Genomic DNA, 21,974 nt, shown 5'->3' with positions numbered 1-21,974 from the left:
TACTACTTATGTATTTTTGTGGGAGACTTATGTGTTTTTTCCTCAAGGTTTTATGAATTACATTATCAGCCTCTAATCCAAAACAAAGACAACAGAAAAAAAATATTATTTAAATGAAAACGGCTTTAGTAAAGCCAAAACCAATTTCTGAATAACACATTCTAACCCAAAACAAAGAGAAGAGAAAAAAATAAAAAATATCAAAGTTTACATGAAAACGGCTTTAGTAAAGCGAGAAGAAATTTATGAATTACATTATCAGCTTCTAACCCAAAACAAAGACAACAGAAAAAATATATATATTATTTACATGAAAACGGCTTTAGTAAAGCCAAAACAAAATTCTAAATAACACATTCTAACCCAAAACAAAGACAAGAGAAAAAAATAAAAAATAAAAAACTTTACATGAAAATGGCTTTAGTAAAGTGAAAAGAAATTTATGAATTACATTATTACCTTCTAACCCAAAATAAAGACAAAAAAAAATATATATATATATTTAAATGAAAACAGATTTATTAAAGCCCAAACAAATTACTGAATAACACCTTCTAACGCAAAACAAAGAAATAATAATTAAAAAAAAATTGACATCAAAACGGCTTTACTAAAGCTCAAAAAATTTATGAATTACATTATTACCTTCTAACCCAAAACAAACACAAGAAAAAACAAAATAAATTTACTTCAGTCAAACAAAATAAAAAAATGCTGAATTACATATTCTAACCCAAAATAAAGACAAAAGGAAAGAAAAAAAAAATTAATATGAGAATGGTTTTAGTAAAAGAATTTTAACCAAAAAAATTATTCTGAAATATATTATCACGAAAACAATGACAACATAAACAAAAGAACGAAAAAATTTTCTTAAAGTTCTGTAAAATTGAAATTAAAAAAAAAAATTACGCTAAAAGCGCGGTTCATAAAAAAATTTGGCAAAAAACCGTGGTTCTAAAGAGTGAGGTTAAATTTTTTTTTCATAAAACGTGGGTTTTGATGAACTCGTGGTTACAAAGAGCGAGTTCATTAGAAATTTTTTTTTGATAAACTCGTACTTACAAACAGCGAGTTCAGAACAAAAATCCTTTCTGCTAAACTCGTGCTTTCAAAAAGCGAGTTCAACCTGGGATAAAATCGTTCTTGTGAAAAGCGAGTTCAAAAGAAAAAAAAATTAATCAAACTCACGTTTTCTAACAGCGAGTTCTTAATTAAACTCGCTTTTCGTAACAGCGAGTTTCAATTTTGGCAGGTTTCGGGCGACAGGGGTGGAAAAGTGTTGAACTCGCAATTGTGAACCGCGAGTTAGCTCATTTTGGGAATTCTTTCAAAACTAGGCTTAGTTTGAGAATTCCCTTATTATTTTGGCTTATTTAGGGAAATGCCCCCTTTTTTATAAAGTGCTGAGTTAAAGAGAGAACAAGCCTCACATAGAAATGATGGGTGGGGGAAAAAATTAAATTACAATTTCTACTGGACTGAAAGACACCCCCCATATACATATATTGTTTGATACCTCACCAAATGAACTGCAATAAATATTATGTTATATCACTCCATGACTTGAATAAATAAATTACAGTAACAACCATATGTTTCCAAGAGAACCTCAAATTTCCATCAGAATTTAGATATTCATCTAACAATTACACACACTAGGTTACAAAGAAGGATCACAATTGGGAAGTTTAAATCCCACAAGAAGTATCAATAATACTATCAGTCAGCTAATCTCCATGAAGCAATCCCAAAAAGAAGAAAAAAAATGACAATGGCAAAAAAGATAAAAAGCTAAAAACTAAAACTAGTGAAATATCTAACGCAGTCAGTCTAATGTGAGAATTATACAATACCAAACCATCAACTACTCTTTGTCGCTATTCATGTTGCTCTTCATTTTGTAGCATTTGCAGAGAAGAAAAGAAGCAACAACTGAAGGATGTGACAAAAGAAAGGAGTGGGTTGTGGCCAATTTGCCTGTTTTAAGACATCAATTCTTCTGAGATGGATGATGAATTGGTGCTGATCTTCATGCCTTTGCCGTAAGCAGCAATGAGTAGTGCCTCAGCTCGACCTGCAAGTGCCAGATCCACAGAACATAAAAAGCTATAGAGGACGTAAGTAGTTAGTGTGAACAACACAGGCACAAATAACTCTTTTGCTGAACCAAACGTATCATTTGTTTACCATAAGAAACGATCATTACCCCATGCTGATCTAACCCGGAACAAAACTATACTTCCACTTTTTTTTTTAGTGGCCTCACAGCCCCAGCTTTTAAACCATTGTACAGATAAACTAAAAAACACCAAGATAAGCTGCCATTAGAAAATTAAAAAATAAATGAAAATCATGTAGCCTACAGTTTGATGGTGATATATGACCCCTTGCCTGTTTTTCAAAACAATGGCAGAATAGGTTGAGGGAATGAATTGCTTGGCTTGCAAATGTGTGCACTGTAGGGGTTTGTGGCTCCTTCAGAGAAAGTGAACTTCCCTCAAACTAGGGTGTTCTGATCCCCAAGCTTTGTTTTCTGTCTTAAGTTTAAACTGTTGAATTCAAAGAACTAAAAGAGGGAGGTGTTCAACAATTTAGACATCCAATTACGACTGTGGAAAAGACATCGCTCTAGTCAGCTATTGCCTTAAAACTGAGCCGAAGCAAGTCAATTTGAAATGTAAATTCGGGAAATTGGCACTGGAGAATACTGATCTTTCAGATCGCTTTCCATTCGTACAATAGTGTATTACAGGGTATTAAGAACACAATGGAATTCAAAGGCGAGTGCAGGAGAATCAAATGAACAAGGAAATAATTCGTTCTTTCCAGGGTTTAAGAACCAGAAAGAAGATGAGGATTGCCTGGCATAGAATTCATCCATACTGATGTCTCATTATGTGGATGGAGAAATTGTTCTGCACAAAGAGGCCGCAACTTGACATAAGTGATGACGCCACCTATCAACGATGTTGCAACATCATTACAATCGATCCAATGAGGATGTTGGACTGATGCTGGTGGGCTGACAAACTTACTTTGCATTGGAGGAAAGTATCTGAAGCTAGATGAATAACGCTACATTGTCAAATATATGTATGACAACATTTCTCTATCAAAGATGGAAGACCTTCAGTCCGGGCATGAAAAACTTTTGACCTCCAAATAAAGCATGACTACAGGAAAAAGAAGACAACTACCATTATGGTAGATGATATACAAAAAAAAACTTGGAAACCCATTTCCATTTTATTGGATAGAGGATGAGAACCACCTAGGAAGAATGGACACTCCAAAATGGATTTTGTGTCTGTGTCTGACACCGACATGATGCGTACAAATGTGTCCACCTGTCAAACACGCCACACCCTCTCCCTTCAAATCAAGTTATAAACAAAGACAGAGTGAAGGTGAATAAGAAGAGATGATGATGATAAACACCACTCAAATGTGACCATGATAATATAGGAAGCATAGACATGCATCCCAGGTGCCACATGCAGTGGCGGAGCTAAAAATTCAAGGCAAAGGGGGCACATATTATTCACATCATTGAAAAGAAGGGGAAAAAAATCCCACAATAAACAACGAGATACTATTAAATTTATACATTTTTTTGAGGGTCTATTGTTGAGATTTAATATTACAATTATCGTGAAAATTACATTAATATAGCTTAGAAATCCACAATCAACAACCCAACTGAATTTATGATTAACAAATTCAACACTATTAATCAACTCAACAAAAAATCCCATTATGGAGAAAAACAATCAACTAAACAAATCCCATAATAAAAAAGAAATGTTCAAATAATTCAATTCTTACCATTGACTTTCCAGTCCAGGGTATAAAAGAATGAACAAAAAAAATATAATAGAGCACTTTTAAAATTTTTAAAACGAATTTTACATTATTTAAGGAGGGGCACTATTATAATTTTATAAAGGACACAAAAGATATAAACTTCATATATAAGGGAAATAGTATAAATATGAAAAACTTAGGGGGGCATGTGACCCCCCCGGTACTATATTGGCTCCGCCGCTGCCCACGTGAGACTTGTTGGACAACATATGTTCACCCATGCATTCACACATCCTTCTATTTTATTTTTAATTTTTAATAATCTGGACACTTCTTGAGCATGCAATCTGCACGTGTTAAATTTTTAAGGTTTTGTCATACATGTCTAGGGTTTTGTGGAAGGTTTAGCAAAAGATAAAATAAGAGGCAATCTAATAGAATAAAGCCCTGCCTCAAAATAACATTAGAAACAAAAATAGAATAGGAATACGAAGAATTAATAAGCACTACTCAAGTTTGGCAACGAGACAGTTTCAGCTAGCTGAGACAAGGTCGGTTATAACCACCCTAGTTCTTAAATGTGCCTTCATCTTTTCTAGATTCTATAGTTTCCTATCTGTGTATATGTTCTCTCTTTTGTAGATTCTATAGTTGTCCTTTGTTTTTGTTTTTTTTGTTTTGTTTTGACATATTTCACAGTTGTTAAATATACCCATTGAGCATTTTATTTTTTGAAACCGTACACCCTATTAGTTTACTATCTATATATAAATACTTGGGACTTTCAAAATGGAAATTGGGGTATTTTGCTCCCAATTCTTTTCCAACATATAAATGACACTAATTAAGTTACTGTTAGAAATTCTAGTATCTGTATTCATGTTATGTCATATTTGTGTCATGTGTCTATATTGTGTTTACCAGAGAACAATCCCAAGTTATCAAAAAAAAAATATATATATATATATATATATAAATTCTAAGTTTCAAAAAGGCTGAAATTTTATGAAGTCCAAATATCAAATTTTAAATGCGTTGAAAAAGTAAAAATAAAAGTGTCTTCTCATGTTAGTACGTAAATGCCTATAAAGGTGCTAATTGGAAACTTGAAATGCAATTCAGCATATATCTATGCTATAGTTAAGTAGAACCAACTCAAGGCAGGAACAGCCCAGTGTGTTTTTAACTCCCGTGATGAGACAAAATAAATAAAAAACAAACTGTTGTCTCAATAATTTCTCCATAAAATTTTGCAAATTCAGTACACCTTGATTCAGAAAAAATAATTCAGCATTCCAAATGCCCTCCCCTTACTGAAATTTCCAACAATCTCATTTGCATATCCTTGGGTTGGTTCAAGGTATTATTGCTTTGCTTCTTACTTGAGAAGATCTTTTACTGTTAAGCTATATTTGCTAGCAAAAGAGCCTATACTATGTAGTTTCCTTCTGTCTTTATAGCAAACAGAAGTCATTAAAGAGAGCAAAAAGGAAATATGTATCTAGGAGAGTAATATACCATGATCTTTCTTCCTTTTCAACAGGGAACTCATAGATGGAAATAATGTGGATGCAGCTTCCCTGCTATCATCCTGCCAAATTTGGACATCTTTGATAAATTAAAGGATGCATATATAATTCTCATAAAATAGCATATAAGTTCTAAGAAAAAAATGAGTATGAATGATGGCAGTATTAGCATCTTCTTTTCAAGTATTTTGCCGTTGGGTTCGTAAACCCATCAACCTGTCATTTTTTGTTGAGTAGTGCCATTCCCATTTGTAAACACGTTGGAAGGTAGTAAGAATTCCATGGGCAACAATGAGAGTGGGTTGAATTGTGTTGGGACTCTTGGTGATAACTCATCTGTTCAGATTAATCCTGTCAAGTAGGATGGCAACAACTATTTGATTTGATCATACTCTTATAGCTTGGCAATTGTCTCTCGTAGCCAAACTAGTTGATTCAACATCTAGTGCATGACTAAACAAGTACATTAATCTTTAGAAGTACAAAGCAAAGTCTGGGTCCAATGATCATTAAGAAGCCTTTTTGATCCAAAGAAAAGTGTTCATGACAGTGTTTAGTGGTTATACGATATTTTAGTAATTTCATATTTGCTGAACATGGGTTGCGGGGTGGCTCATGGATTTTCTTTTGGGTCCAGTTATTAAGTGGATCATTTTTATGAGTTTTATTATGTCCAGAATAGTGTTAGTGGTAAAAAGATCGAAGTTTCTTATTTTGATTTCATATCATAGTTGGAGTAGAATTAGAAGTTATAGCTATAGTTAGTCTAGAATACTTGTAGACTTGTAGTTACTAAATATTCTTAACTTCTGGATCTAGTCCTTGTAGAAATAGTAGTCTTTAGCCTATAAAAATTCTTTTCTCCATCTTTATTATCTATGCTAGCATAAAAATTGCCATAGATTTTGAACATCTGTAGCTGTATATTGCAACCTCCATGATAATCCTAAGACCTGAAGATGGGAGGAAGAGGCTGAGTAGTATACTACAACTGTTGATTGGAACATTTTCAGCTTAGAGTACCAAAGCCATATTAAAGCAACCACTACAAGCTCATGCATTTTTAAACCCTTGACATGTAAGTTTTGGGTCAAACAGGCGAAGGCTACTCAGCTTCTTCCATTAGGATTCTCATTCTTGAACATGTGAGGACTGCCTTATGGTAATTAAAGGCTTAAAAAACACAAGTTAGATCACAGTGAACCCTATATCTGCAGTAAATTTTTAAAAATGAGTTTGATATCGTAAGGAATATATTCTTATTGTCTAGTGAAAAACAATGAATGAAACTTTACAATAATTAAACTTAATCTTAGTGCAAGTTTCTTCAGAATTTTAATGAAGGGAATTTCAATGTAAACAAATATTTATGTATACTCACATTATTACATATATAACCTAAATGAAAGGTGAGACATGCTTATGCCACTTTGTGAAGCATCAAGCGCACCTTACTTGAGCGGTTTCCGGAGAGTTTGAGCTCATTCTTCCATACAGAAGATGGCACTGGAACAACAGAAAACCCTGATGCAACTAAGATCCCAATCCACAGTCCATATCCAAATCCTCCACCCCACCATCCCTTCATTGCAAAAGAAAAAATATGCATCATTGATGGTGAAAATTTTGTTGGCAAACACAAGAAGCCAAAGGGTTCTATGTTCAGAATGTACGACAGCCCAAAAGAACAAACAGAGATTAGGTAGGATCCTTCTGCCGCGAAGACACCATAGAAAGTACTTGCACAAAATTTGGTCCTGTTTGGATTTGTTTGTGTTCTTAATTTCCCTATTTGATGTTTTCAAAATGTTTAAAGACTAACAGTTGTTAAACAATATTCAGAAGATGACAGTGTCATTTTGAAACAACAATCAGAACATGTTCCAATTAGAAAACAAAACCTAGAAACAAGTTTCACATCAGTGGTCATAAAAAGTGTAGATACAAAGGGTGTCCATAACTGAGTCACACGCACACACATGTACATATGCAGAATGTGCGCACAATATCTCATGGGGACAGACTTGAGAGACGCTTGGGAAGTAATTAAGTCTTGAACAGATAACAAATAAGAAATGTGGATAGTTCTCCGTCCCAAATCTAATATTAATTTTAAAGTGCCATAGTGAAAAGGTAGCTGCCATATCAGTAAATCTATAGAAGCAAGAATGAAAAGCACATAACAATTTTTTCCCTTGATATATGGAAAAAGCACACCATTTTAACCAGATTCAAATTCAAGTTGGATCACTGAGAAAGTGGCCCAAGGCCATGAGCAATTTAAAGACAGCATGCAGAAAGAACATTTATTTTGCTGATACATGCATTCATTGGCATAAGAAAAAATGCTCACAAAAAAATCAATCCATGTACTAAAAAATATTGAATAGTCGTTAGAAACTTCTAATTGTGAAGGATCAAATGCTCATGAGCATATGAAAAAATCATATACGTAAAACAATGTTTTGGAAATAAACTAACAGACATAACATACATGACATCAATGCCATGCAAGGTCTGAAAAGAGAAAGAATCAAAATATCAGCATTATCATAACAATAGTGATGACAACAACAAAGACCAACTGCTGTGCAGCAGTATTAATTCCTAATGCAACACAAATAATTAGCATTTCTATCGATTAGGAATTTTTGCTAACCTGTTTACCATCTTGAGGAAAAGGTATTGATTGCTCTACATATGCAGTAGTCCCTGAATTAAGAAAATCTCAATTCAGTATAGATATCTTTCAGCATGGAATGCAGTTGAAGAATAGTACATGATAACAATTATCTTGGAACCATAACAGAATTAACAATATAATTGAAGAACAATACATGATATAACTGTACATGGTCTTGGATAGAGCTCAACCCCAAAAACTAGTTATTAGGGTGAGGGTGCCCTCACGCTTATATGCTTAACATTACTTTAGGGGGTGCTTAGGAAGACGGATTTTTGGCTTTTTGGGCTAAAATAACAATAAAAGACAAAATATGCTAAAATAGCCAATAAGACAAAATGTCACATCAAACCCATAACCATTTCACTTTTTCTCTCACAAACATCACATCCAATAACAAAAAAATCCAACCCTCTTTTCAAACACAACTATTTTAACCTATTAAAATAGCCAAAAGTTAAAATAACTTACTAAAATAGCCAACTTCCCAAATGGGGCCTTAGTATTCAGGTGATGTGGGACTTCGCTTCACACGCTCCCTCATGCTCAGTGTGCTCACTCGGCAGCACCTGCGGCTTGAGGCCAAGGGCATGCACCCTACCCATCCGTGAGTACACCGGCTCTGATACCATGTAATACGGTATACCCAAGAATGTATCTTATATTGAATAGATTATTAGAGAATGACTTACACACTTAAATAAGAAACGCAAGAAACCCTAAAGGCCTAATTACAAAGTAGTAAGACTAAACTACCCTCACATACTAAATAAGATAAAACATAATATCTCACAATAACAATACATTTATATCATTTAGCATGACTATCGTGGTCAATGAATCAAGAAAATCTCAATTCAGTTTAGGTATCTTTTATGTAGTTGAAGAACAATACATAATAAAACAATTATCTAGGAAACCACAACAATAATGCTTGTAATAAAAGATTTGAATTAAAAATCAACAAAGGATAACATTTTCTCAGATTGATGAGGCTTTTAGAATCTCTTGCAAGTAGACAATGCTGTCTTTGAAAGTTTCAAAGAGCTTATTTGAAGTTGTATGTTTGGTACTCCTTTATGCCTCTATAGGAAGCTGTTTTGAGCTAAGTAAGCTACTTGTTGTGATGCTCATTTGGCGATTATGTCCAAGGGAGGGAAGGAAGGAAGAAAGAAGTTCAATGTTAGAATTCCTTCTCTCAAGTGTTCTTGTCTATTGGATGCATAGTATTAGTCACTCTTGTCATTTTGTCACATTCCTTAGCCTTGCTTTGGAAGACATCCTTTGCCAACCTATTGGTCTCATCCCAACAACATGAGTACTTTTCTGCACAAGTATGTAGGTCAGAGGTGAAGTGGCTTGGGAAAATGGGGAACTATCTAAGCTTTAGCAAGAGGATATGGGTACATGATGGGGGTTGTCATCTTTGCACATGTGGTTGTTTAGCAAAGGTTGCAGCTTCAATGAATTCAAAGAAGGATGAGTTGTAAGATTCATTTTTCGAGCAAGGAAATGCAGCACATGTTCCTCATCTATGGCTGTACGTGAGAACTGTCATTCCATCCCAAGTGGTGTTAAATTGAGTCACTTAGCTGCTACCAAAACTTTGTGACAAGATTCCTAAAGGGGGAGTTCTGACGTAGTAAAATAATATCTTTAAATACAAGTGTCATTAGTTGGTTAAGTGTCAATTGTGGTTGTCAGTGGTCTTAGTCTATAAATAGATGATGTAAGGATCATAGTACTTAATTTTAATTGAAGATTGTAAAATATTGACTAGAGCTAAGTGCTCTGGTTTTCTCTCTAACCATTGGGGTTATCCCTAGGTTGGGTTTTTTTCTCTATCTAGATTTGATATTTTTGGCCGTTGATATAGTCAAGTGGAGAAGAAGGATTTATATAGCCGACCCTATTTGGTAGGACTTAAGGCCTGGTTTAGTTTGGTTTGGCTTATCAAGATTCAATATTTTGGTTGAGATAAGAAGAAAAAAGGAGAGAAAGGGGGAGAGAGAGAGTGGCAAATATTATAACGTACCAACGGGAGCATCAAAACTCTTAAGCAACTGGACAATGGATTTAGCATCTAAACGTCGTCGGATCCTTTTGCCCACCAGTACTTTTAAGTGAGGAGAATCAAATACCTACAAGATGAGAGAAAATATTATAAAAATTAACTAATGAACTAGATTGTTTTATCAAGAAAGAAATACCATTCTAAACAAGATAATGGAACTTATGGAAGTCTTGAAGGAAATCCTAAGTTGAAAGAAAGAAGTCAAGTTTTCAATTTCTAAAATAGTCCTCATACAAAATAAGGTCAGAACCAGTACACAAGGCTCCCCCACTTATAGCACGATTTGGGAGAAATAGTAGGTAGGCAACCTTACCCTCGTTTTTTTGTAAATACGTTGATTCCTGTGACTCAAACCTACTCCACAACGCTAGGAGCAGATAGTACTTGTCATCATGCCCTATGTTACTTGGACTTGGGTATGGGTGCATATCTAGAGGTCGGATCCATTGAATTACAAATTTAAGGATATGCAAACTCAGCAAAAATGGTCATATTTTTATATTTTTAATATGTTATGTGAGATAAAATAGTGCTATATGTAACATAGTGTCAAAATGGCAATTTACTCATTTTATAGCAATTATACAACAATATATACATATAATGATTTTTATAAAAAGTCTCATGGAAAGTATCATAAACATATCCCATGCCTTGGTCCAAGTGTCGGGTGTCCAACATGGGTATTTGATTTATTTTGAAGAGTCTATGTAACATAGATCATGTCTGTCACAACATGTAAAATACTCATTCCCCTTAATTTATGAACTTAAACAACAATTCCACATGCAAAATATTAAGGTTATCATGTAGTTATAGAAAGAACGAACTACAAAAGGTGGTGGAGTTATGGTGGGTTCAAATTGAACAATAGCTAAAGCGAAACAAGGGTATTCGTCCATGTGCTAGCTTTTCTATTCAAGAAAGATATCATCTCAGTTACAAAAAGTTCCACGAACTAGGGTAATCTAGAAGCACGGGTGCGGGTACGTTATGGGTACACTGATAAAACCAAAAAAAAAAGAAAAAGTAGAGTGCAAGTACGGTCCGGTATGTCAATAAAAATATATATTTTTATAATTTATATTAATACATGATATAAAATAATTAAAAAAAGAATTGTAAAAAAGAATTAAAGTATTTTTGCAACGGTCAAAAAAAAGAAGTTTAAGTATTTTTTTAATATGTAAAAATACCTTATATTTTGAAAGTTTTAAAAAATAGGCACGATATAAGAATTCTAGTATTTAAAAAAAAAAAATTACATTTATGCACCAAAGCACCCATAAAAGTATCCGTGTTGTACTTGTCCCGTACCGGAGTTATACCCATAACATACCTAAAGTATTTTGCATATCAGACATGTATTGCGCGTACCCGTTACGCGTACTTGTATCACGTAAGTATCCAGTACTTGTACAACAATAGTTTTGGATTAACCATGCTTCATAGAGGGTAATATAGTGATCTTGCTTTCTTCAATTTTAGCGCTAGGTCGACAACTCCAACAAGGGAGGTCTACGTCATTTTAAAACCAAATAGGAAGTTTTTTGTATGTAAGCCAAACCTCAAGGCAATATTACCACAGATACAATAAAAATTGACTTCTGAAATTTTTATATATATATACATGCGTGTGTGATGTGTACATATATGTAAAGTAGCACAATGGTGGTTACTTTGCACCATAGCCTAAGTTGGTTACCTTTCACATATAAGCCCCGTTTGGTAAAAACTTGTTTGTAGCTTAAAGCCACTTATAGCTTAAAATAAGTTCTTTTAGAGTGTTTGGTAAAAATTATTTCACCAACTTATAGCTTAAATAAAGCTAATTTTCAACTTATTTTCTAAGTGGGTCTTCAGGTGCTTAACGAGATAGCTTAAGCGCGCAGCTGTTATACAGGGTGCTAAAATGACTTAAATGCCCCTCCTAATCTCCATTATTTACGAAAATGCCACTATATATACACCACATCTCAACACTGTTCACGAACCAGAGAGAGAAGCATGCGATTTCCGGCGATGTCTGGCGATTTCCGGCGACGTGTCGCTCGCTCCGGCGATGAAACAAAGATCTCTCTCTGCTCTCTCTCTCCCTCGCTCTCTCTGTCTCTCTCTCTCTCTCTCTGCGCTACATCCATGGCGCCGGTCGATCTCGAGTTCGTCACCATCGCGATCGCGAAGCTCTATCTGTCTGAACCAACGCCGTCGTCGATCGATCTAAACCAAGCTTCGTTGTCGCGATCTGAACCAACGTCGTCATCGATTGATTTGAACCAAGCTCCGTCGTCGATCTAAACCAACGCTGTTGCGATCTGAACCGTTGCCGGTCGTCGCCCCTATGCTTTTGAAACCCTAGAAAATAAATTGAAAAAAAATTGAAATAAACTGAAAAAAAAAAGAAAAATATCAATATTAATATTAATTAAAAAAGAAAAAAAAAATACTTTTTCAAAATTAATAAAAACAGAATTAATAGTTAATATGAAAAAAAATTAAAAAAATTACTTTTCAGAATTAATATTTAACACAATTTATTAGAATTAATATTTACTTTTCATAATTAAAAAAATTACTTTTGAGAATTAATATTTACTAAAAATGAAATATTACTAAAAATAATTAAAATGAATAATAATAAAGAATAATAATAATATGAAAAATAATAATTAATAATAATTGATGGACAAAATGATACTAATTTTAATATTTACAACAATTTATTTCAATTAATATTTACTTTTCATAATTAATATTTACTAAAAATGAAATATTACTAAAAATAATTAAAATGAATAATAATAAAGAATAATAATATTATGAAAAATAATAATAATAATAATAATTGATGGACAAAATGATACTAATTTTAATATTTACAACAATTTATTTCACTTAATATTTATAAATATTACTAAAAATAATTAAAATGAATAATAATAAAGAATAATAAAATAAAATAAAATGAAAAAGAATATTCATGTTAATAAAATAAAAAAGAAAAAAATTAAAAAATAAAATAAAATAAAAGAAAAAGAAAAAGAAAAAGAAAAAAATGTATTTTAAATGAAATCACAAATTTTATATCTTATAAGGGCAAAAATGACAATTATACAGAAAAAAGCTATTTTACAGCTTATTTACCAAACACTACTTTGCTGCTTAAATCCATAATCTCACAGTTGCACCAAACAGGTTACTAACTTATGTTCACAGCTATAAGTTATAATCTGTTAAACTATAATCTATAATTACTTTCCCACAGCTCTACCAAACAGGCCCATACTGTCGAATTTTGGTCCAATGGCTAAGGTATGTGAAATACTAAAATCTAATTAAAAAAATAACTAGATTTTACCCAAGGTAACTAGATTAAAAAAAAAAAAAAAAAAAAAAAAAAAAAAAAAAAAAAAACTCTTTAAATTTATTTAATTTAATTCTATTGGGGACGGAAGAGGCAACCATATGCAGATTGAATCAAGATAAAGTAGTGTTAGTTTGTATTTCATTACAATGAAATTTACTGTTCAACCACCCTCATGAAGGTTGATGTGCATCTAAAACAACATCCTGAGGATTATTTTATGCTGTTTTGGACAAAAAAATACATCAAAGTGAAACAAAACACACACACAATACAGTGAAGCAGCCCACTAGCGCAGGAGGAGATGCCAAAAAAGCTTCTTCATTCACTGTTAAGTTATGAACTGGCCTTACTACAGCTCTATTGCATTTTCAGTATTACTTCTGTTGCAATATGGCAGATAATTGGGAGTAGGAAAAGAGGAGAGGGATATCAGAGTAACTCTGAAGCTATCATGGCCTTTTGTGCTTATGTTGAATGTCTTCCTGTAAAATTTGATGTATATTATTGATTGATATTTGTTATTGATATATTACAAGATTAATGAATTACAATTCCTATACAATCTATATATAGAAGAAAATGTGGTAGTAGGTGTAGTGGAGGTGATAGTGGGTTAGGTGAAGTGGAGTGTGTGGTGAAGTGGAGGTAGGTGAAGTGGAGTGTGTAGTGGAGTAGGTGAAGGTAAAGATGGGAAATTCTAACAGCCCCCCGCAAACTCAAGGAGGAGAGAAACTAACCAACTTGAGTTTGGAGAGAGTAACAAAACAAGAAAATACATAAAAATAAAAAAGGATAGGAGACACTGTATGGTCGTGTCAGACCGTTGGTGAAGACACTGTATGGGGTGTCATAACGTTGTAGAGGACACTGTATGGTGGTGTCAGACCGATGTAGAAGACAGTTTATGGGGTCATGTCGGACCGTTGTAGAAGACAGTTTATGGGGTCATGTCGGACCGTTGTAGAAGACAGTTTATGGGGTCATGTCGGACCGTTTGTAGAAGACAGTTTATGGGGTCATGTCGGACCGTTGTAGAAGACAGTTTATGGGGTCATGTCGGACCGTTGTAGAAGACAATGTTGTGACAGTTTACGGAGTCTTGCTGGACCCTTGTAGAAACTAACCGGAATCAATGTCGGGACAGTTTACAGAGTCTTGTCGGACCCATAAAAAATCGCATCCTCAAAAGGTGCGCTCAATTTTTCAAAAGGCGTGCCATCAAAAGGCATGCCCAATCCATAAAAAGGTGTGCCGGACATGATGGCGAGGCACGTGGGCGCCTTGGCTTGCGTGCCCGTTTGTCGGCTGGTGGCAAGAGGCGCGCGATGCGCGTGGCTGCCTTGGCTATTTAACCAAGGTTGATGCTGAGGCTGAGGCAGAGAAAAGCTGCGAAAACCCTCTGAAAAAAAAAAACTTCGTTGTGCTGAGAGAGAGAGTCTGAAAAACTCTTCGTTGTGCTGAGAGAGAGAGTCTGTAACACTCTGAGAGAGAGAGTCTGTAACACTCTGTTGCCTAGAAAATGGCTTCATCGTCTTCCCGCGGGCTGCTCACCCTCTTTCCCGACCTCAACGAGTCAACGAGAGAGAGAACTGGTGCGGTGGCACTGGAAACTCAACCAAGCGCCCCGGAGTTTGCTCCGTTGAACTTTCCGATGCGGTCGGTGGAGCAAAGGATGGCAGGGCAGTCGGATGTGGAGGCCAATCAATATACTTTGAAGGCATGTGTGGAAAGCATGACAGCGGTCACAAATTTGTCGAACCGGCTGCAGAGTAGGACAAATGAGGTGCAGCATTTAAATGCCCAACTGGCTCTGCTCCAACGCATGTATAAGGATGCGCGAGCAGAGATAAGTGTGCTGAAAGCAGAAAACAAGGAGCTGAAGCGGAAGGCCACCGTGATGTTCCGATTTGGAGGGCCGCCATATACTGCAGTGGAGGAGCAGGGAGTAGTGATTGGGCCCAGTGGAATGGGAAACACGGAGGCAATACCGTCAAGGGCTGGCCAAGACGGAGGCAAGAAGAAGAGACCTGCAGCAGAGTAGAGAAGAAAAATCCCACTGTGGGTGTGGCTTTTGTGTTTGTGTGTTTGTTTTTTTTTTTTTTTTTTTTTTTTTTTTTTTGTGTAAAAAATGTGATCGGGGAGATCCCGGCAGGAATAAAGGAGTTTGGTGTGCAGTGTTTTTTTTTTTTTTTTTTTTTTTTTTTTTTTTTTTTTTTAAAGAGTGACACAAGGTTGTTCAAAGTTCAAACCTGCAGAGTGAAAAAGCCCAGAGAGAGAGAGCATTCGGCAGAAAGAGAGCATTTGTTTTTTTATTTTATTTTTGTTTGTAAAGGGAAATATCGTGGGGCATGTGAGTTGATTATTAGAGAGAGAGAAAGAGCTGGGAGAGAGAGTGGGTGGAAAGTGAGAGAGAATCAAAAAAGAAGAATAGGTCTGGACTAGGTGCGCAGAGAGAGAGAGAAGAAGTGGGGTGTGTGTGTGTGGTTATTCTTGAAAAACAGGCTGTGTGGTTATAAGAGAGAGAGAGTGTGTGGGTGTGTGAATCTCAACAAAGGAGTTGGAATATCATAGAAACCCTAGCAGAGCTCGATCCTCCACCATTAGCTAAACCACCATTGAAGTCGGTGCTCTGGTTCGAAAGAGAAGAGGAGATGAGAGAGAGTAGAAAATAGCGGTGATAGGAGAGATGCGGCGGTAGGGAAGGCTGTCGACGGCGGCAGATCAAAGAAGACGGTAGCGATGGAGTCTGTCGGCAGAGATGTGGCAAGCGCCAGCAAGGCCACGGCGCTGGACAAGAGTCGCGGCGTGAGGAGAGCCGAGAAACGATTGCGGCTTGACGAGCCGCCTTCGACGCCCAGGAGGAAGCCATAGCTCAGAGCTCGTCGATGGTCGTCTGGTGACTCAGCCGGAACACCACGGCCGAGGAAGGACCGCCTGGGAAAACGTGTCCGGCTAATCAAGCCATGGAGGTGAATGATGAGTTCATCTTCTTCTTGAGTGAAGTTTCCTCTCTTTAGATCAGGTCGAAGGTAGTTTATCCATCGGAGTCTACAACTCTTTCCACATCTATGCAAACCAGCAGCTTTGGGGAGAGATCTCCAGCAGCCTTCACCATGAGCTTTGATGTAGTTGATGAGGCGTTCATCTTCTTCTTTGGTCCATGCTCCTTTGTTTGTGTGTTCTTTCTCACAGCAAGGAGATCTGCCCATGGAACTTGGAAGAAAGAGAGAGAGAAAAATTGGGTTGAGGACCGGCGGGCGGCTAAGGTGAGGTTACCGCCCGCCGGTGAAGCAAAAATAGTAAGTTCTAAACCTGCTCTGATACCATGTAAAATTTGATGTATATTATTGATTGATATTTGTTATTGATATATTACAAGATTAATGAATTACAATTCCTATACAATCTATATATAGAAGAAAATGTGGTAGTAGGTGTAGTGGAGGTGATAGTGGGTTAGGTGAAGTGGAGTGTGTGGTGAAGTGGAGGTAGGTGAAGTGGAGTGTGTAGTGGAGTAGGTGAAGGTAAAGATGGGAAATTCTAACACTTCCTTTCATAACATTCATCAATGGTTGAATTACAAGCCTTCTATACATAATCAGTATAATCTTGTGGGCTTCACAAAATTAACTAATTACGACTGTGATGAATGATTACATAAGTTAATGTTTAGGTTTTTTCTAAACTAGATAGTTGATGAAAAGAACTTGCAAATAAAAATACTAGGGAGATCTTTGAATGCACCAAAAAACTTGTTTGTCTAATTTCCTTCATTACCTTCTTAACTATTATTTCCCCTATAAGTAAATAAGTAAAATCAAGATAACTTTAATTTAAGATTTTTTAGCATCTCACACACCTAAGCTATTGGAAAGAAATATGATGGCATGTGTAAAAGGTAAGCACCAAGGGTGTGGTGCAAAGTAAACACTATCCTACTACTATGTATATTTAAATGTATAAGAGCCTCCAAGTTTGTAATGTAGTAATTAGGCTAAGCTATAGGGTAATTCTAGGTTTCACAACATTCACTAATCAAAAAATGTGAAGAATCAATAATCAGCTAAGCAACCAACAAGGCCCTCATACGACCATGGGTGGAGCTAAGATATCATTATTTTGTGTGTGTGTGGTGATAGTTGTTGGGGGGGGGGGGGATGCAAAAGTTAAGGCATTAGACTAGTTCAAGCGGTCAGTCATGACAAGTTTAAACAACTTAAATAATTATTAAAATCAATAAATCACAATCAATAATTATTAAACAACTTCAATGATGCCACTAGAAATATGTAAATCAAAAGGTGTTTGAAAATAGGCTATTTTAGTTGACTTTTTGCCTTTCACGAAAAGACATGTAAAAAAATAGAGAGAATGATGCGATTGGGTGTTTTGGCTTATTGGCTATTTTAGCCCCATCCCAACTTGCCAAATGAGGCTGTAATATCACACAATTCAGATAATACATGAATGGTATTGAATTACATATGACACTGTGTAAAACGTAAATACCGTGTACTCTTTTGAAACTACACCATAATGATTCATAATAAAACCATAATAGTTCTTAACTTTTCTCACCACAATAGTTCGTAACATGCCAATGTTCATAACATAATCACAATGGGAAAGATAAATAATTATTATCGTAAGAAAAATATGCTTTGAGGATGCTATGTGTATTTAAATATACTATGCAAGTAGAAAATATAAGAAGTTTGGGGAGAGGGGAGCGGTAAATATAATTCGATTATACAAACTTCTTTAAACTTGTACACAATATATAAGGTTTTGTGGATCTTACTAGGAGCATGACATGAAGTGGAGTGGGAGTGAGACCTGCTCAAGGACTCTACAATCAATGAAGGAAGGAGATAGACATAAAAACTGAATAAATAGACCAAAAAGCATAGAAGCGAGAACCTGATGTGAAAGTATAAGTAAGAAATCAGACCCTAAAATATCTTCATTATCATACATTCCCAAGAACCCATTAACTGAAAAAATATCTCTAACTCATCCTCATCATGCAACCAAAGGACCCAAGCCCCGGTGTACCAACTTTGAAATTTTTTCTCATAGGACAAATATATAGTGTAAGTGGTGACCACTGAATTCCAATGCTCAAAAGGTAGCAGGATAACAAGATTTGCTGAATGTTATGCTATGGAAGAGTTGGCCTATGAAGAAGAACGACCTTGTTCCACGAAAAAGAAACTAGTTATTAGCTCTCCAAGAGGGACTGGTGCATTTAAAATGGAACTTGCATCCACTATCCACCAACAATTTGTTGAAGGATTTAGCTGAAAAGTATACAGATTTGCTTGAAAGCTACATGCTGACCTTCGCATTCAAGCACGTTGTTAAGCCTTATATCTCATAATGTTTCCAATTACATCTTCCTAGAAGCCGATCTTGCAGATCCTTTGCATCTAAGAAGCACGGACACAATGATACGGATGTGGACACGGGGATTTCAAAAAAATGGGGACACAGACATGGTGGGGGCACGACAATAAAATATATTTTTATATATTTTTATTTGCTATCTAGATTACTATTACATCCACAACCAATCAATATTAACAAAAACAAACTCTAATTCTATTTTTTTTTTAATTTTAAAAACACTTTTAAATTAACACTTACAGTTTATATTTTTTTTGATGGATGATCTATTAAGTATTTAAATCTAAGAAAAAAATAATAAACATTCAACATTCAACATTCATTAAAAACATTAAATAAAATAGGGAAAAAAGACAATTTGGCATATCCCTAGTATGTCCCCGGCAGTGTCCCTGATGTGTCCCCTAAAAATAAATAAATTAAATAAGGGGACATGCCATGTGGTGTGTCCCATACGTGTCCCCGAAATGTCCGTGTGTCCGACACAGATACGGCACTTGTTTTGAAGTGTCAGTGCTTCATAGCTTTGCATTATACACCATACAAGCCAAAAATGGTAAAAAGAGAGAGACTGAAGCATTGCCATCTAGAATGATGTGGAAGTGGAATTTTTAAAATTATGTGCCACAAATGTTGGGTGTTTTGGTTTGAAATGAAGGAACCACAAGCAACCACGTCATTCTATATGTGAATTTATGTACAAAAATTTGGTTTGAATAACATTACTTTTAGATAATATGGCAAATCCCTATGAGTTGTTGCTTCCTTTCCCAAGTTTTTGAAGCCATTTGCTTAAAAAGCTTTCTTGATATGGGCTTAACAAATGTGGTGACTCCATGTTATGTTCCATTCACTCATTCACTCTCTTCCAAAAAAACAGATCTTAAACAAGTTTCTCAGGGACAGTATGGCTGATAATCCCAAAACACTAATAATAAGGTGAGAAAACACAATCCAAATATTGCTGAATTCAGATATTACTGACTTCGAATCACACTACACTTCTTCCCAGTCATGAAAAGAAACATTGAAATAAACTTGAAGAACCTGGAATCTTATCAATCATTCACCAAGAAACTTGTTTCACCAAAAGATTCAATAGTTATAGTAGAAAAAATATAAAATCAAACCATGTCTCTCTTTAAGTCATGAAATGATTGATTATCAAATATCAAGACATAGCATGGAGTTGTTTAAGAGTGAACTCGACAAATGTTATGCCAATCTCATTGAAGATTTTGACTGCACATAGAAACATATGTTCTTGCATTCATGATTATGAAGGTCCGTATATTTGCTACACTGATAATCTCCTCATTTCAATAATATTATGACTAGGGTTGTAAACAAATTGAGTCAAGCTGAGCCGACTAGTAGGTTAATGAAGCTTGACTTCAAAGCTTAATGAGTTTCAAAATATGTTCAAGCTTAGCTGTTTACCTTTCAAGCTGAGCTTGAGTAGTTCGTTTTTTATAGTGCATACAATCAAGTCGAGCCAAGTAGTAAATTGTTCAAGCTTATCTTGAAAACGTAACGAGTGTTAAAATGTATTTAAGCTTGACTTGTTCAGATGACGAGGCGATCTGAAGCAAGTTTTTAATGAGCTCAAAAACTTGATTCCTTTTACAGCCCTAATTACAACAATGTTAAAGAGTTGTGACAAACAAATAGCAATTCATTATCTGTTGTGATAGGGTGCATACTATATGCACCCTACCACAAAATGTGTAATTTCACCACAAAATTTCGTAACATCAGCTACAAAATGTGTAACCCCACCACAAATTGGCGTGACATTTCGTAACCAAGCAAAAAAATTTTGCAACATCAGCCACAAAATTTAAATTTTGGACATTTCGTTACGCCAATTTGTGGTAAAGTTACATATATTTTTGTGGTAGGGTGCATATGGTATCATAGGATTTCCCTATGTATATTTTCACGTTGGGTGGGTCTATGCATGTAACTCCTCGTGCCCATAAATGAATGCAGCAAGTCAACTCAAGCCAAACACATTGCAATGCACAAACAAACCTAATAATACAAACATAGGTAAAGAGAAGAAGCCATTGATTACCTGAGCAGAACAACCCAAATGATCAGTTTTCAAGAGAGCCAAGGCTCCGGAAACATCTGGGTCGATGCCAATTACCCAATTGGAGTCCGAATTAGATTGGCAAACATTGACAACTTCGCCATTGAGTGGAAAGAGGTTCTCAGGGAAGGGGCAAGAGAGAGAGTGCAACCAGTTCTCTTTCAGCTGAGCGTCAGAAACATTCGCCCTAACTTTTCCGTTGCTCGTCAATACACTCTTTCTGCGAGTTAGCTGCTGCTTGGTGCTTGTCGAATTTGGGGAGGATGAAGCACAGAAGCACCTCAGTTTAGCGGAAGTCAAGCCAATTGTTGCTCTGAATTTGCCGGAAATGGAGTTCATCAAATGGAGGTCTGTGGGTAGTGGTTGTCGCCGGATTTGGAGAGCTTCCATCAACATGGAGAGAGAGGGAGAGAGAGAGAGAGAGAGGGTTTATCGGTTCAAATTAGTGCCATGGTTGGTGCCATATTCCCTCCCTCTTTTTTCTTTTTCACATGTTTGGTTTTGTATTTGTCACCAAAAAAAAATAATAATAATAAAAATAAAAATAAAATAAAATTTACAAAAAATAAAATAAAATAAATTTAAAAAATAAAAATAGAAAAGGTGTAAATTACACTGACACCCCTGATGTTTTTGTTTAATACAAATCCTCTCACGTTTGAAAAATTACATTCCTCTTGAGGTTCATAATCTTATTACAAATTACCTTAGATTGTTGATGTCATACTTCAAAATTTTCTAAATGACTATTTTGTCTTTTTTCTTACCATTTCTTATTTATAGCATCATGATTACACTGACACCCCCTAAGATTTATATTTATTATAGTTTTCCTCCTCACCTTTTAGAAATTTCATCTCCCCCTGAGGTTTAAAGTTTCGTTAAAGATTCCCCCCTCAGCCCTTTTAATTTTTTTAAATACCAATTTTACCCTCATTGGGTAAATTACATTGACACCCCTCACATTTTAGAAATTACAATCCCCTCCCTAAGGTTTAAATTAGCATTACCAA

At 35.3% G+C, this 21,974-nt stretch overlaps 1 protein-coding gene across 5 annotated transcripts; it reads right to left on the bottom strand.

Annotated features, from left to right (window-relative positions):
- Positions 1–1,596: 1,596 nt before the first annotated feature.
- LOC145814194 (Holliday junction resolvase MOC1, chloroplastic-like) lies at positions 1,597–21,455 on the bottom strand. Of its 5 annotated transcripts, none has more exons than XR_014357532.1 (6): positions 20,944–21,455; positions 10,055–10,160; positions 7,996–8,048; positions 6,718–6,918; positions 5,326–5,398; positions 1,597–2,077 (listed from the first exon to the last, which is right to left on the bottom strand). XR_014357532.1 is itself a non-coding variant. In XM_082910735.1 (6 exons), the coding sequence occupies exons 1-6, from the start codon at positions 21,355–21,357 to the stop codon at positions 1,986–1,988; spliced, it is 870 nt and encodes a 289-aa protein (XP_082766861.1). In that variant the 5' UTR covers positions 21,358–21,455; the 3' UTR covers positions 1,597–1,985. The 5 variants fall into 5 exon arrangements, 3 of the variants coding, with proteins under 3 accessions (XP_082766861.1, XP_082766863.1, XP_082766862.1); XR_014357533.1 differs by having other exon boundaries at positions 6,792–6,918; XM_082910735.1 differs by having other exon boundaries at positions 6,787–6,918.
- Between the last annotated feature and the right edge of the window lie 519 nt (positions 21,456–21,974).

This window comes from Camellia sinensis, unplaced genomic scaffold (assembly GCF_055761805.1).
Source record: "Camellia sinensis isolate YWXY unplaced genomic scaffold, ASM5576180v1 Unanchor1, whole genome shotgun sequence".
Classification (NCBI taxonomy): Eukaryota; Viridiplantae; Streptophyta; class Magnoliopsida; order Ericales; family Theaceae; genus Camellia; species Camellia sinensis.
Note: the sequence above shows the minus strand (reverse complement) of the source record. Positions and strands in the feature narration are given on the sequence as shown.

Excerpts from the sequence above, each read along its gene's own strand:
- LOC145814194 (XM_082910735.1), bottom strand. The coding sequence starts at position 21,357 with ATGTTGATGGAAGCTCTCCAAATCCGGCGACAACCACTACCCACAGAC. Across the intron at positions 10,161-20,943 it reads ATTTGGGTTGTTCTGCTCAG|GTATTTGATTCTCCTCACTT; the intron begins GTAATCAATGGC and ends CTCATCTTGTAG. Across the intron at positions 2,078-5,325 it reads GAAAAGGAAGAAAGATCATG|GTCGAGCTGAGGCACTACTC; the intron begins GTATATTACTCT and ends TGGCACTTGCAG.